This window comes from Podarcis raffonei, chromosome 8 (genome assembly GCF_027172205.1).
Source record: "Podarcis raffonei isolate rPodRaf1 chromosome 8, rPodRaf1.pri, whole genome shotgun sequence".
NCBI lineage: Eukaryota > Metazoa > Chordata > Lepidosauria > Squamata > Lacertidae > Podarcis > Podarcis raffonei.
Genome location: NC_070609.1, coordinates 4,847,644 through 4,864,053, shown reverse-complemented (window position 1 = coordinate 4,864,053; position 16,410 = coordinate 4,847,644). Strand labels below are relative to the sequence as shown.

Sequence of the window (16,410 nt, the reverse complement as noted above, 5' to 3'; positions counted from 1 at the left end):
CCTGCAGCTGCAGAACCAAAAAAACCCCTCCCTCTCCTAACATTCACACTTTTTCTGCAGCACAACCACTGGGTGTGTGTTGTTGTTTTTTGTGTTTTTTTGCTGCAACCATGTTTTGAAATTGTTCAGTTCCATTATTGGAATTTGACTTTGAGGCACGGTTAAAAACAAAATAAAAAACGAAGACGGTTCCCTTGCCGAATTCAATATAATTTTACATCCATGGGGCTTTTATCCTTCCCCTGTTCCAAAAATAAAAATACAGCGGAGATCAAATTATTAAGGGGGGACGGAAGGAAGGTAGGTAGGAAACCCACAAGCCCACCCCACCAATTTTATCCACGCCATTGTCGATCGGGCAGATTTCTAAAACCAGCAGCTTCGATGTGGGGTGTCCGTCGCCTCACCCCACAGATTCCCTGTAATCCGAGCGCCATTCGTAGCCGGAAATGTCGTTTAAAAACACCAGAAGTTTCCACCAGATGAAAGTGAGATAAAACCGTTTGCTTGGGCACGATCCGCTCTGAACATTGTGCCAGGTGAGATCGCCGGGCCCCCCCCGCAATGCACAGAAGCCTACTAAGCAGTAAAGGTTCCCCCTCCTCACTCCAGCCACTGGAGGGCCTTAAGGGGCCCTGACTCCCACCTGAGCACCACCCAAAATGGGGCACGACTCTGCCACTCGCACGGTGTCCCTGCCCCTGCCCAGGAAGGCATTTGCCTTCAGGGCATTTGCTACCACCGGGCTGCGAGGAGAGAGGTTTCATGTGCTCAGGGAGCTGTGGAACTCCCCGCTACAGGGATTTGAGCCCTCCAAAGAATGTTGCTTGCAATGTGCTGCCTGAGGAATGCATTATATAGGGGGGCAAGGGGGGGGGGCTTTGCAGAAGGCAGCCAGGTCAGGATATGCCAGGGAAGAGAGTCTTTGGGCTGCTCAACCAAATGAGGGGGAGTAAAGGAAGCACAAAACGAGGCAGCGCCAGGCCAGCTGGATTCACCGTCGCCCCAAATGCCCAGGGGCAGAAACTCTGGACGTTATGGCAAGAGAAGGGGCCCCCTGCACCCGCACCTCGGCCCCCTCTTTCGTTTCCTCTGGGGAGGAAGAGAGAAATAAAGCAAGCCCCCCAACCAGACAAGGAGGGACATCCCACCAGAAGCAACAAAAAGCTCCCCAAACCCCCGGGCCGTTGGCGGATGCCAGCCCCTGGGGCTAATGGGAAATGGAGTCCGAGTTGACAACCCGCAGGCGGGACTCTGTGGCGGGGAGGGGGCCGAAAAGGAGAGCAGGGCGGCCCCCGGCAGTCCAAGTTGTGGAAACGTGGCGGTCACAGCTCGATCTCGAAGGTTTTCTGCTGGTCGTCGGAGAAGGGGTTGGGGGTGGCGGAAGGAGCCCGGGACTCCAGCGCCGCCCACTGTGCTTCAAAGGGGTCTGTGGGGGGGTCCTGGCGGGGGGCGGGGGGCGCCGGCAGGCTCTGCTCGGGGGGCCAGGAGCCACCGTTGGGCCTGGGCCGGGCAGGGCCCAGCAGGTTCTGCGGGAAGGGGCTGGCCTTGGCCCCCAAGTTTGCGGCGGGCGCCTGCGTGGCAGAGCAGAAGGCGTTGGCCACCATCTGCGAGGGGGTGATGCCCACCACGGGCAAGCTGGGCGCGGCGGCAGCAGCGGCGTAGGGCATCCCCGGGGGGTATTGCATGCCCATGGGGAGGAAAGCTGGCGGCATTTGAGGAGGGGGCGGCACAAACATGCCCAGGGGCGGGGGGCCCACGTCGTAGCTCAGGGGGAAGGCGGGCAGCGCCATGGGCACCTGCTGCTGCTGCTGCTGCTGCTGTTGGGCCTTCGCAGCCTTGGCCACTTCCTGCAGCCAGCGCTCAGCTTCTGATGGCGTCCGCTTGTGGCCCGGCTGGAACGGGGGGGTGACGGGGGCTCCGGCCGAGGGACCTGCAGAGGGCAAGAGGGAGAAGAGAAAAGCAGCTCAGTCCAGGAGGACGGGAGAGGAGGAGTCGTAGGGTTGGGGGGTACCCAGGGGTCATCCAGCCCAACCCGCTGCCAGGCAAGAATCTCCATGGCAGATGTGCTGGTTTTGACCTTAAAAGCCCTTAACGGCCTAGGACCCTCGTACCTACGGGACCGCCTCTCCCGGTATGCCCCACGGAAGACCTTAAGGTCCACAAATAGCAACACCCTAGAGGTCCCGGGCCCTAAGGAAGTCTGATTAGCCTCAACCAGAGCCAGGGCCTTTTCAACACTGGCCCCGGCCTGGTGGAACGCTCTGTCTCATGAGACCAGGGCCCTGCAGGATCTGATCTCTTTCCACAGGGCCTGTAAGACAGAGTTGTTCCACCGGGCCTTTGGCTTGGAATCAACTTGATCCCCTCCCCCTTTCTTTTTTCCTCCTGCGATGAGGCTGCATTTTAATGTTTTTAATGTTTTAATGTTGTATTTTAATCTTGTTTTTATGTTATATTCATTCAACTCGTTTTTATTATTGGTTGTTAGCCGCCCTGAGCCCGGCCTTGGCTGGGGAGGGCGGAATATAAATAAAAATTTATTATTATAGATGACAACCCAATCTCCACTGTAAAAGCTCCAAGGAAGTCGAATGTTCGGTGGCACATCTCGTTTCTGCTGAGTGTCGTATCGACACTGAACTGGAGAGTGCCTGGCTTGTGTGTTGCTAACTCTAGGGAAATCCCACCAGATTTTAGCTGGTGCATAATCAGCTGTCGGATATTCTCCTCTCTCAAACAGAGTGAGTGTCTTCGACATGTGAGAAAAGCTATTTGGTTGCAAATCTCCATTTTAAAAAGGGACTGCCTTTAGTCCAGTTTTTCCCCAAAGTTGGGTGTCCAGCTGTTTTTGGACTACAACTCCCATGATCCCTAGCTAGCCAGACCACTGGTCAGGGATGGTGGGAACTGTAGTCTGGAAGCAGCAGGACACCCAACTTTGGGAAGCCCTGGGTTAGTCTTTCGTTCCCAGCCAGCGTGGAAGGAAGGAAGAAAGGATAAACGACTCTCCGGAAGGAGAGAAAACAGCTCCAGGCTAACAGCTCACAGCTCCTCTGTGAGGAGAGAGAGAGAGACCTTCAATTCCAAGCCTGTTTGGAACTATGCAATGCTTCTAAGAAGATGCAGAGCCTATGCCTCTATCTTATGGAATTATCTGGATGTGGTTTTCCCAGTAGTGATGTATGGAAGCGAGAGCTGAACCATAAAGAAGGCTGATCGCCGAATAATTGATGCTTTTGAATTCTGGTGCTGAAGGAGACTCTTGAGAGTCCCATGGACTGCAAGAAGATCCAACCTCTCCATTCTTAGGGAAATCAGCCCTGAGTGCTCACTGGAAGGACAGATCCTGGAGCTGAGGCTCCAAGACTTTGGACCCCTCAGGAGAAGAGAAGACTCCCTGGAAAAGACCCTGATGTTGGGAAAGATGGAGGGCACAAGGAGAAGGGGACGACAGAGGATGAGATGGTGGGACAGTGTTCGCGAAGATACCATCATGAGTTTGACCAAACTGCGGGAGGCAGTGGAAGACAGGAGTGCCTGGCGTGCTCTGGTCCAGGGGGTCACGAAGAGTCGGAAACGACTAAACAACAATAACATCTTTGACACTGTCGTGCAGTTTTGAAGAAAGTTCTGCAATTAAAGTTTTGAACAAACTGAAGGGTCTGGGTCAGGCATAGGCAAACTCTGGCCCTCCAGATGTTTGGGACTACAATTCCCATCATCCCTGGCCACTGGTCCTGTTAGCTAGGGATGATGGGAATTGTAGTCCCAAACATCTGGAGAGCCGGAGTTTGCCTTTGCCTGGGTCTGGGCAATGTTACATCCCGAAAGGAGTCAGTTTTTTATGCATCTGTGCTGCAAACTATTAATATCTGCAATACTTTCTTGCAACTTAAAGCCAGAGGATAGGGTCCTTTTCTTCCCCAAAGTGGGAGAAAACAAGTTTGTTCCCTCTTCCGTTTGACAGCCCTTGAGATATTTGAAGATGGCTTTTATATCTTCTCTTTTCCAGGCTAAACATACTCAGCTCCTTCAACCGTTCCTCATCAGGCTTAGTTTCCAGGCCCTTGATCATCTTGGTTACCCTCCTCTGCCCACATTCTACCTTGTCAACATCCTTAAATTGTGGACACAGTATTCCAGGTATGGTCTGAACCAAGGCAGAAGAGAGAGGGACTATGACTTCCCTTGATCAGGATACTTGACTTCTGCGGATACAGCCTGGAATAGCATTCGCCTTTTTTGCAGCTGCATCTGATGGTTGGCTTGTGGTCCATTAAAACCCCCAAGATCCTTTCGCCCTGCGCTGCTTGGCAAGCCAGGTTTTGCACCTCCCAGTCGTTCTACCCGGACACTGAGGTCCAGCTCCGAGGGCCTTCTGGCGGTTCCCTTCCTGCGAGAAGCCAAGTTACAGGGAACCAGGCAGAGGGCCTTCTCGGTGGTGGCACCTGCCCTGTGGAACGCCCTCCCACCAGATGTCAAAGAGAAGAACAACTACCAGACTTTTAGAAGACATCTGAAGGTAGCCCTGTTTGGTGAAGCTTTTAACGTTTGATGTACAGTGGTACCTCAGGTTACATATGCTTCAGGTTACATACGCTTCAGGTTACACACTCTGCTAACCCAGAAATAGTGCTTCAGGTTAAGAACTTTGCTTCAGGATAAGAACAGAAATTGTGCTCTGGCGGCGCGGCCGCAGCGGGAGGCCCCATTAGCTAAAGTGGTGCTTCAGGATGAGAACAGACCTCAGGAATGAATTAAATACTTAATCCGAGGTACCACGGTACAGTGGTATCTCGGGATGCGAACAGGATCCGTTCCGGAGCTCCGTTCACATCCCGACGCAACGGCGCGTCTGCGCGTGCGTGGGTCGCGTTTCACCACTACCACACATGCGCGTGATGTCATTTTAAGCATTTGCGCATGCGACGGAACCCAGAAGTAACGCGCTCCGTTACTTCCGGGTTGCCGCGAAGCACAACTCGAACGCGCTCAACCTGAAGCGCATTCAACTCGAGGTATGACTGTATTTTAATATTTTGTTGGAAGCCGCCCAGAGTGGCTGGGGAAGCCCAGCCAGATGGGCAGGGTATAAATAATAAATATTATATTATTATTATCATCTGTGGGGCAGAGGCCTTTCTGGGGAGGGGTGGTGGCAACATACCTGTGCTGCCCCCTTCCATGGGCATTGCGGCTGCCGTGGGTCCAGGGGTGCCGTTAAGTGGGGTGCCATTTGGGGCCTCCCCGGCTGGCTGGGTGAGCGAGGAGTCGATCTGGCTGCAGAGGGCAGTGATGCTGTCGGAGTCGCCGTTGGGAGTCGAGTCGAGCTCAATGACTGGCAAGAGGGAGGGAAGGATTTCAGAAGGGCCTGCCCCCCAAAAAGCAGCTTGCGCCCCACATTTCCGAACTAGCACCCCATCAAGAGGCCCCCCAAACAATACACACAAACCCCAGACCTCAGTCTCCCCACAAGCCTTACCTAGATGTTTGATGCATGTTTTAAGTCTTAACTTTTTGTATGTTTTTAATTACGGCTGTCAGGAAAAAAATCAAATTGATAATTGTATCGCTTTTTGTAAACTGTCCTGAGGTTGTTTTTCTACCATTAAGCGGTGCATATCTTTTATGAAATAAAAAAAAGGAAATTCATACCCGCTTTTTATTTTGCCGAGACAGCTTACAGGTAAAAAACAACACCCCAGGACAGAAAAAGCTAAAAACATAGATCACCATTAAAAAGTAATTGAAAACTAACAGAATTAAAACAAATTTTAAATATCTGTTAAAAATGCAGATTATAAGAGCAATAAAAACATCTCAGCACCCTTTCCTTAAAAAAACAGGCAGTTCCTAAATCCCTGTCGGAATAAAAAGGACTTCACCTGCCAGCAGAAAGATAGCAAGAATAAATGAGAGATGCTACGTTTTTGTTGGTTGTTTTTTTTTGCTGTTGCATTAATTAATGGGGATGTATTGTCAAAAGAATTGGTCTTATGTGTGACACAGGCTGCTCAAATAGTCATTGCAGCTCTATGGAAAACGCTGGACATTTAGGGCTACTTGCTCTAAAACAGAGAAAATTATGCATTCTTTGAGATTTTGACAGGGACTAGAATCTCCAGGTCCTTTTTATATTATTGCGTGAAATGAAACAGAAAAGATTTCCAAAAACGAAACAAAAAAACCTAAACGGCCTCAGTCCAGTATACCTGAAGGAGCATCACCACCCCCATCGTTCTACCCTGACACTGAGGTCCAGCTCCGAGGGCCTTCTGGCGGTTCCCTCACTGCGAGAAGCCAAGTTACAGGGAACCAGGCAGAGGGCCTTCTCGATAGTGGCGCCCGCCCTGTGGAACGCCCTCCCACCAGATGTCAAAGAGATAAACAACTACCTGACTTTTAGAAGACATCTGAAGGCAGCCCTGTTTAGGGAAGCTTTTAATGTTTAATAGGTTATTGTATTCTGTTGGAAGCCACCCAGAGTGGCTGGGGAAACCCAGCCAGATGGGAGGGATATAAATAAATAAATTATTATTATTATTATTGTTCCAACAAGTGTTTTACACCCCCACCACCACCCCTGGCATAGTTTATCCCGCCAGGGTAATCAGAAGGTAGACTGCCATGGCATGTGAAAGCTCCATTGAGGAAGCACATTTGAAAACCTTCATGGAATGACAGCCATGCACTCAAAGGGTCCCTCGAGGTGCGCCCCCCACGCTTCACCTCCCTCTGCTGCCCCCCCATTCCTCACCTGCATCCCCCCTGCGCTGCAAGGTGGAGGGCAGCTCGTTTAGCCGCAAGGAGAGTTGCCTCTTGAATGGAGAGTTCTTCTGGCTGAGGGTGGGGAAGCCCCGGAAGGAGCCCTGGCGCACCAGCTGCTCCAGGGGCGCATGGCGACGTGGCATGGCGTGGGCGCCCCCCACCTCGGCCTTCTCCTCCGGCGACGTGGCCCCCTGCGGAGGGGAGGCGCTGCCCGGCTGGGCGGGAGCTGGGGAGGGGGGCGCAGGCACCGTCGCCGCTTCCGCTGAAGGGGAGAAAGCAAAGATTTAGAGGAGTCCCTGAACCCAGGACCTCACGCTTCTCTTGCAAAGGAGTCTTGGCCCAGCTTTCCCTGGTTGCCACCTCCTTCCCCCGCCCCCCTTAAGTGCCCATATTTTGGGGTCTTGGGAAAGGGGTCGCCTTTATACGATTTATGTATGGAAAGGAGAAAGCGGACAGTTTTTTATTCTACTCTTTGTAGGGGTGCAAATATCCAGAGTATGGGGGTCAGGTGGGATTGCTATGAGGAATTATGAAACATGGAGCAAGCCATTGTGTCCGAGATGAAAACATCGCGCCGACTGGGTTTGATTCATTGACAATAATTTCTGATCGAATTTCACAAGCCTCTGCACCTCTGCCATTTGCTTTCTCTACGCCTGACAGGCACGTACAGTGGTACCTCAGGTTACATACGCTTCAGGTTACAGACTCCGATGACCCAGAAAAATAGTGCTTCAGGATAAGAACAGAAATTGCGCTCCGGCGACGCAGCGGCAGCAGGAGGCCCCATTAGCTCAAGTGGTGCTTCAGGTTAAGAACAGTTTCAGGTTAAGTACGGACCTCCGGAACGAATTAAGTACTTAACCCAAGGTACCACTGTATAAGCATTCTAAAAACACAGGCCAGTTGCCTCACCAGGCACCCTGGGTTATAAAGATAGAAGGTAGCTTTGATGTAGTTTGTTAATCTTTATGTACGTAGATCTTAAGGGCCAGGAAGAGAGTTCACAGGGAGATGGTAAATACTGCCAACGTTCCTCTCCTGTTTACTGCTGTTTATGACTTCCGGGGTTTCCTAAAAGCATTCCTCCTTGATTCCTATTTTATTTACTTTGAAATTCTATGCATGCGGGTGGCGCTGTGGGTTAAACCACAGAGCCTAGGACTTGCCGATCAGAAGGTCAGCGGTTCAAATCCCCACGACGCGGTGAGCTCCCGTTGCTCAGTCCCTGCTCCTGCCAACCTAGCAGTTGAAAAGCACGTCAAAGTGCAAGTAGATAAATAGGTACCGCTCTGGCGAGAAGGTAAACGGTGTTTCTGTGCGCTGCTCTGGTTCGCCAGAAGCGGCTTAGTCATGCTGGCCACATGACCCGGGAGCTGTACGCCGGCTCCCTCGGCCAATGAAGCGAGATGAGCGCCGCAACCCCAGAGTCGTCTGCGACTGGATCCCTTTACCTTTATTATGCATGCTCAAATTAGCTCTTTGTAGTTTTAACTTTGTCCCCACGTGGGGTTTTTTAAAATGCTCAGATGAAATCTGATTGGTTCTTACGAACACTGTGTAAAAAGTTCTTTCGTGAATAAAATGACCTGGACCGAGGAGTGGGCAGGAATTATTATTATACGCACTCCTCCCAGAGTCTTGCTGGTCAAGTCTCATGTGTATTTTATTACCGGTAATCAGAGTCCAATCCTTCCTTGCTTTGGGAACGCTACATCTCCTAAGACTGGAACTTGTGCTATGAGCCTGTAGGTTGGACAGATAAGAGAGAAGGCTTTTTTGCCCAGAGTTAAACTGCGGAACTCCCTCCCACAGGAGGCTTTGAAAGAGGATGGACAGAGTCATGGAGGAGGAGAGGCCTATGGAGGGCTCTGCTCTGCTTCTACAGCTGGAGGCAGGAAATGCTTCTGAGTGCTGGAAACCAAAGGAGGCGAGAGGGCCTTGGGTTCGAATCCTGCTTGCAAGGTTTCTCATAATGGGCATCTGGTTGGCCACTGTGGGAGCAGGAGGCTGGACTCGATGGGACATGGGCCTAATCCAGCAAGCCAGGCTCTTCCGATGCTCTTATGGAACCTCCAGCTGCTGTGACAGTCTATCTCGGTTCCTCGGTTCTTTGGGGTATTTGGCCAGTGTGAGAAGATGATTCTGGACCAGATGGGCCTGATCCTGGTCGTCTGCTCTTAGCACCCAAAGGCCAGGCGTTTTACCTTTCTTCCTGTCCTGCGGGGGCCTCGCTCCCGAGGGTCGGCTGGCCGAGGCAGGGGGTGCTGGCAGGCGGAAGGAGCCCTCGCGGGCGAAGCTGGTGCGGGTGGCGTCGAAGGAGGCCGTGACGCCACACTCCTTCTCCCGCTTCTGCTTGCGCTCCAGGCAAGCGGCAAAGGCACATCCCACGGCGTGGCTCAAGCGCTCTCCCTGCGGGGGGAGAGGCGGACGAGGCTGTTCAGAGCAGCCCAGAGGGAAGGGCGGGGGCAGCCCTCGCACTGGCTGAGGAGGAAGGTGGGCCCCTGCGCCCTGCGTACCACGCCAAACGCCGGGCGGTGGATAACCTGCGGAACTCCCTGCCACAAGGTGCAGCAACCACCGCTCACTTAGACGGCTTTGGGAAAGGGCTAGGCAGATTTATGGGACGTTTGCTGAAGAACACTTGTCCCCCCCCTCCTTATTTATTCTCCACAACAACCCTGTGAGTTAGGTTGGGATGAGAGAGACGGCGACTCTCTGCGTCGAAGGCTTTAAACCTGATCCTTTCCACCCAATGACAAGAGGGGTCGCACAGGGGAAAGGGGACCCCCACGGAATCCGCACGGCTCTAGGCTTGCCCTCAGAGGGCCAGCAGGTACTTTGGGGGTGCCAAGGGGCAGCGAAGTGATTCCTGAGGCTTCGCCCGTTGCAGGAGGACATCCAGAACAGCACCTGTGGTTCTGATGGTGCCGGTCAGGGGGAGAGTGGCAGCGGTGGTGCAGTGGTTAGAGTGCCAGACCGGGACCTGGGTTTGAATCCCCGCACCCAACCATGAAGCTCAGGGAGTGACCTTGAGGGCCGTTCCCTGCCTCTTGGGCTGGCCTACCACATGGGGTTGTTGTGGGGATTAAATGAGGAAGGGAGAGAACCATGTACAGTGGTGCCCCGCAAGACGAAATTAATTCGTTCCGCAAGTTTTTTCTTCTTGCGAGTTTTTCGTCTTGCGGAGCACGTTTTCCCATAGGAATGCATTGAAAATCAATCAATGCGTTCCTATGGAAACCGCCTTCAGACCAGGTCCGGGGACAGTCTGTCCCCCGACCTCTTCTGAAGGCTGGGGGGGGGGGGACAAGGGCTTTTCTTCCCACCGCCAGCCTTCAGAAGGCTGTTCTGAAGGCTGGCGGTGGGAAGAAAAGCCCTTCTCCCCACCTCCCGCCCCGCAAGCTCTGGGGGCAGGAGGGCTTTCCTCCCGACCGCCAGCATTTTAAAAGCCCCCAGGACAGCGGAGACTTCTCCGCTGTCCCGGGGAGATTTTAAAATGCTGGCAGGCGGCAGCGAAGGCTTTTAAAATGCTGGGGGTCGGCAGCGAAGGCTCCGCTGTCCCGGGAAGGCAGGTGGGGGGGAGCAAAGACTTTTGCCCCCCGCCGGCCTTCAGAAGAGGTCCAGGACCTCTTCTGAAGGCTGGAGGGGGGCGAAAGGCTTTGTTCCCGATGGCCAGCATTTAAAAGAGGTCCCCGGAGATTACCCTATGGGCTTTCTTCTTGCGAAGCAAGCCCATAGGGAAATTCGTCTTGCGGAACGACTCAAAAACGGAAAACTCTTTCGTCTTGCGAGTTTTTCGTTTTGCGAGGCGTGCGTCTTACGAGGCACCACTGTACATTATTATTATTATTATTATTATTATTATTTTTCATTATTGCTGCTACTGCTGCAGGGAGCTGCATTAGAACCCTTGGGGTTCCTTCCAAATCTCCAATTCTATGATTCCGTGATTATTATTGTTGTAATCATTTATTACGTTTATATTCGGCCCTTCAGCCAAGGACCACAACCTAAAAATGCAAAGTGAGAACACAAAATGCATAATAAAGCGAGGACAAAGGGAAACCACACTGTGAGCCCTGTGGAGGACAAGGTGGGGTAACAATGCAATAAAATGAGAAACCATTAAGAGCATAGCTGTCAACTTACAGATTTGAAAATAAGGGACCAGCAGCCAAAATAAGGGATTTTTCCAAGCACAGGTATGTTTAGCTTCTGAGCCCCTCCGAGCCAAAGGCAGAAAGCCCAGCCAGCAGCCAAACGAAGCCTCAAGCGGTGGTTCCCACAGCGCAGCAACCCGGCAAAGGGGATGCAGCAAGGAAAACCACCGTCACCTCTCCGCTGGGAAGCGCTGAGCAAAGTCCCCAGGCAACGCAGCCGATTTGATGGGCACAAGGCATGCAAGCTCCACCCCCCAGTCGTTCTTAGACTCCTTTATTGGGTGAGCAACACAGTTGGAGCCTCCCTCCTCCCTGGCCGGCAGGGAGGGAGGGAGAGGAGCTGCTTCCTTTGAAACCCAGGAAATTTAAGGGACATCATCAATAAGGGACAGCAGCGGGACATGGCGCTGGGATAAGGGACTTTCCCACCAAATAAGGGACGGTTGACAGCTATGGTTAAGAGCTCCATATGCATGGGTCTGCAAAGTCCGTGTGCCCCCCTGGCGCCACCCACCGAATCCTTCAGCGCCAGGAAGCAGTGGCAGATCCATCGCCGCGTGGTTCCGTCCCGGCAGATGTAGGAAAAGGCCTTGTCGAAGTTGCGGTCTGGGGCGCAGAAGGAGACCTTCTCAATCGTCTGGTCCACGATCAGATCCTGGCGGGAGGGGAAAGGGAAAGGGCAGGCGTGACACTGCGGAAGGGAGAGCTTGCATCATGCGAGCGGAAGCTGCTCTCTGCGCACGCCCAGAGGCTGCTGTTCCCCGAGGCAAAAGCTCCTCCATGTCGCCACTTTGACGCTGGAGCGCAAGGAGCCCTGGGGCCAGAGGAAGGCGGCTTCCGGGGCTCCGCCGTGGCTCTCCCGGGAAGCCACAAAGAGCATCACTCGAACCCAGAACCTTCCGTATCAAGAGCAGGCGCTCTGAGCCGCAGCAACTTCGTACCTTGGTTTTGTCGTCCACAACTCTCAAGCCATCCGCCGAGACCCAAAGCACGGACTTCACCGATTTGCGGCCGCTCTATTGGGAGGGGGGCAACGAGAGGGAGGGCAGGAAAGTTAACAGAATTCCACATCGCCAGCCTTGCTACAGCCCCATAGACTCTCTGGTTTTCTTTCGGGGTGAAGGGAGGACAGAATGCATTTCTTTGCTTCTGCGCTCCTGGGTTTCGGAGATGGCACCGGTTGTTGCAACCAGGCCGCTGCGCCCAAGCGGGGGTCACAGTCTCCCCCCACCCACAAAGTTGTTCTGGACGACAATTTCCAGCAGCCTCAGCCAGCAGGGCAGAAGGTCAGGGCCAAAGGGAGGAGTGGTTGGCAACATGTGGAGGGCACCAGATGTTGGGGAACGGGCGATGCACATCAACATGTCTGTCCTTCTGATCCCAGGGTGGCAAACAGCTCCTTCCCCCCTGGTTGAGAACACATTCAAGGGCAAAACTAGTCTGTGCCCCATAGAATGTGTGAAAAGGCCCTTTGGGTATACACTGGTACCTTGGTTCTCAAATGCCTCAAACTCCGAAAACCCAGAAGTAAATGTTGCGCTTTTCAAACGTTTTGCAGAAGCCGAACATCCGATGCGGCTGTCGGCTATTGTTTCCAGGGCACCTGCACCAATCAGTAGCTGTGCCTTGGTTTTTGGACATTTCAAAAGTCAAATGGACTCCCAGAACTGATTAAAGTTTGGGGCTTTTGTTTTTGCTATTTATTTCGTGTTTCTGTTTTTGAAGCTTTCGATCAATTTGTTTTTGTGACTGTTCAGCTACTGATTGGTTGATTGTGTGACTGCGGAAATCAGTGCAGGTAAGAACAAAATTAATTTTAATTTTTATCATCTACAATACTGTCTTATAGTACAGTACATTGATTATTGCTTTCATTTTATGGATCAATGGCCTCGTTAGAATGTTAAATTGCTGTTTTAGGGGTTGTTTTTAAAAGTCTGGAACGGATTAATCCGTTTTGCATTACTTTCTATGCACGCCTTGGTTTTGGAACACTTTGGTTTTGGAACGGACTTGCGAAACGGATTAAGTTTGGGAATCAGGGTACCACTGTACATTTATGGGGGGAGTCAGAGAGGGAGAGAGAAAGGGTTTGAAACAGAATGGAGGCGTTAAAACACAAAGCATTGGGTTTAAAATGAAGTCAGTTGGCTTGACTCTGCTTAGAAGGCATCTCTCCCAATTTAAAAATTGCTCCACTTTTGAAAATTAAAATACAGTAAAATGCTTGTTAATCGGACGCTGGTGGCGCTGTGGTTTAAACCACTGAGCCTAGGGCTTGCCGATCGGAAGGTCGGCGGTTCGAATCCCCATGACGGGGTGAGCTCCCGTTGCTCGGTCCCTGCTCCTGCCAACCTAGCAGTTCGAAAGCACACCTGTGAAAGTAGATAAATAGGCACCGCTCCGGCGGGAAGGTAAACAGCGTTTCCGTGTGATGCTCTGGTTTTGCCAGAAGCGGCTTAGTCATGCTGGCCACATGACCCGGAAAAACAGTCTGCGGACAAACGCCGGCTCCCTCGGCCAGTAAAGTGAGATGAGCGCCACAACCCCAAAGTCATCTGCGACTGGACCGTCAGGCGTCCTTTACCTTTTTAAAATGCTTGTTGCTTTGTTATTACTTTTTAAAAGCTGCAGGGGGCAGCAGAAGCCTTGCACCACCATCACGCTCAGGCTGCCTCCATAACCCCCAACCTCTCTCTCCCTTCTTCAAGAATACTATGGTCCTTCTTGTCCTCATCTAATCGCCACAACCACACAAGGAAGGTTAGTCTGAGAGGCAGGGACTGGGCTCCCAAGGTCAGCTTCCGAGTGAGGGGATTCGAACCCTGGTCTCCCAGGTCCTTGTCCGACACTAACCACTATGCGTCACTGCCTCTACATTTTGGAAGATTTAACTAGCGCAAATGGTTAAAGCTCATCTGTTCAACTCACTCTGGTTTCGTTAGCTCTGTATTAATCGTTTCGACGAATGATTTTTGAGGTTTTCTGAATGACTACGACTGTATTGAATTGCAAAAATCATTTCAATGAATTGGTTGCTGTTTGCTGCATTTATATGCTATTGTGTTTGATGGCACAGTGATTGCAAGGTTGGCTGTTTTTTCAGTGCTTTTGTGACCATCGGTAGCCTCTCTGAGCGCAACATTTGTTGGAAAGGTAGGATAGAAATATAAAATCGGAGCAAAATTCAACCTTCTAGTTAATGAGGGCATAGAAGTCTCCCCAGCCCTGCCCAACTCTCCGTCTAGAATGACAAGGAGGGCAAACTCTGCTTTCTAGCTAAAGGTAAAGGTAAAGGGACCCCTGACCATTAGGTCCAGTCGTGGCCGACTCTGGGGTTGTGGCGCTCATCTCGCTTTACTGGCCGAGGGAGTCGGCATACAGCTTCCGGGTCATGTGGCCAGCATGACTAAGCCGCTTCCGGTGAACCAGAGCAGCGCACAGAAACGCCGTTTACCTTCCCACCGGAGTGGTACCTCTTTATCTACTTGCACTTTGACGTGCTTTCGAACTGCTAGGTTGGCAGGAGCAGGGACCGAGCAACGGGAGCTCACCCCGTCATTGCGGGGATTCGAACCGCCAACCTTCTGATCAGCAAGTCCTAGGCTCTGTGGTTTAACCCACAGCGCCACCTGCGTCCCGCTTTCTAGTTAGAAGCCTTCAAATCGCAAAAAATTAAAAAGCTTCTAATTAATGAGGGCATAGAAGTCTCCCCATCCCTGCCCAGCTCTCCATCCAGAATGACAAGGAGGGCAAATTCTGCTTTCTAGATAGAAGCCTTCAAATCGCAAAAATTAAAAACATGCACCAAGCTATTTTTTAAAGATTCTCCCTATCTCCCTGGTTTTTTTATTTCCCTTTTGACCATCTGCTTCGTGACGCTGAGTCATTTGGCAAACCCGTTAGGCAACATCACAGATCTGCTGGGACCCTTTCGCCGCAAATGGTCCTGCTTCCCAGGTCAGCGACCCACCCCACCCCCTACCACGAAACACACATAAGCCATTCCCCACATTGCAGGGGGTTGGACTAGAGGACCTCTGGGGGTCCCAACTCCACGATTCCGCATCCCAGGGCAGAGAGGCCCTACCGGAGCAGCCAGTGCCCTGCTCCACACACAGGTTGCCCTCTGGCCTCTTCTCTGCCCCACACCCCCTACGAGACCCCCCAGCAACTCACCGCTTTCAGCTTCTTCACGGCTTCTTCGCAAACGTGCATTCCCCGAGACTCCGCAACTTCGGCATGACCCAGGTACTACGGGGGCAAGGACTTGGGTCAAGGTATAAAGCCCTTTAAACTTGGGAACAGTTCACCCGCAAAATCGCCTCCCCCCTACATGCGACCCCCTTGGATCGGCAGAGCTGGCCCTGTTGCAGGGGTCACGTGAAACCTGCTCCATGTTTCTAAGAAATCCATCTTTTCGTCTGGTGGAACCTATACTTTGGAACTCCCTGCCACTTGATAGCAAGCTGCCTAGAGCGGCTGGGGCAACCCAGTCAGATGAGCGGGGTGCTAACAAACATAATAATAATAATAATAATAATAATAATAATAATAATAATAATAGCAGTGGTGCCTTTACTGAACTCCTTTCAACACCTGCTTAAACCCATTTTTGTTTAGACAACCTGCAGAGGTTGATGAGAGCTTCGAATTCGAAACCTGCAGGACCAGATTCTCAGAAGACTGGAGTAAATTTACGCACTATTTGAAAAGTAATTGTGATGAACAGATTACGCTAGTAGGTTTGCAAGAAGTTCTGTAAGGTGAATTATTTGAAATATTGCAAAAAAGACAATGAGGAGAATTATTAGTTAGATAATTAAAGGTAATATGAAATTAAGAAATGCATAGTAAGTGATAAGAATGGAAAATCATCAGAGATGTTGACAGAAGTCCAAAAATTATTGTATAAGATGAGAAGTTTTGTTGTTATGAATGATAATTAATACATTAAAAACTAATAAAAATGTATATATATATTTAAAAAGAGAGCTTCAACCTGCTTTAAGTCTAAGGCATGCAAGCTCCACCCCCCAGTCGTTCTTTTCAAAAGTCTTAAATTGTTATTCATCCTTCTTACTGATAATTCTATCACTTTACCCTTTTCTTTTCTTTTTGCAAACAGCTCCATTTTTTCAAAACAATCAAGCAGTGTAAAAATTTATGAAATAAATAAGGAAGTGAGGCTTCTGCTTCCTGCTGCGAACAGCCCCCATTCTAGTCAAAAGACGGAAGTGAGCATCGCCCCCCACCCCAAATAATATCCATGATGGATGTTTGGATAACGGAACTCCCACCTGCTTTGAAAACCAAGCTCTGGCAATTCACAGTGGAGGAACAGGCACTCTGCACATGCTCAGAGGCACACTTCTTTATATTCCCCTCCCCAAGCACACACACATGTTCCTAGAGCAGAGTCCAGACAGCTGGACTCACCTCCCTGCCCATTATTCAGGGTCGCCACTGATATTCC

General features: G+C 51.3%; 1 protein-coding gene across 1 annotated transcript in view; it reads right to left on the bottom strand.

The window, feature by feature from the left end:
• NUMBL (NUMB like endocytic adaptor protein) overlaps positions 1 to 16,410 on the bottom strand; it is a 35,757-nt gene continuing 19,347 nt past the window's right edge. Inside the window, exons 3-9 of the mRNA XM_053401750.1 lie at positions 15,114 to 15,188; positions 11,876 to 11,950; positions 11,449 to 11,589; positions 8,979 to 9,183; positions 6,761 to 7,033; positions 5,171 to 5,341; positions 1 to 1,933 (exon numbers count right to left, since the gene is read on the bottom strand). Of these exons, the coding sequence (XP_053257725.1) occupies positions 1,326 to 1,933; positions 5,171 to 5,341; positions 6,761 to 7,033; positions 8,979 to 9,183; positions 11,449 to 11,589; positions 11,876 to 11,950; positions 15,114 to 15,188 (1,548 nt within the window). The 3' untranslated portion in view covers positions 1 to 1,325. The remainder of the gene's footprint in view (positions 1,934 to 5,170; positions 5,342 to 6,760; positions 7,034 to 8,978; positions 9,184 to 11,448; positions 11,590 to 11,875; positions 11,951 to 15,113; positions 15,189 to 16,410) is intronic.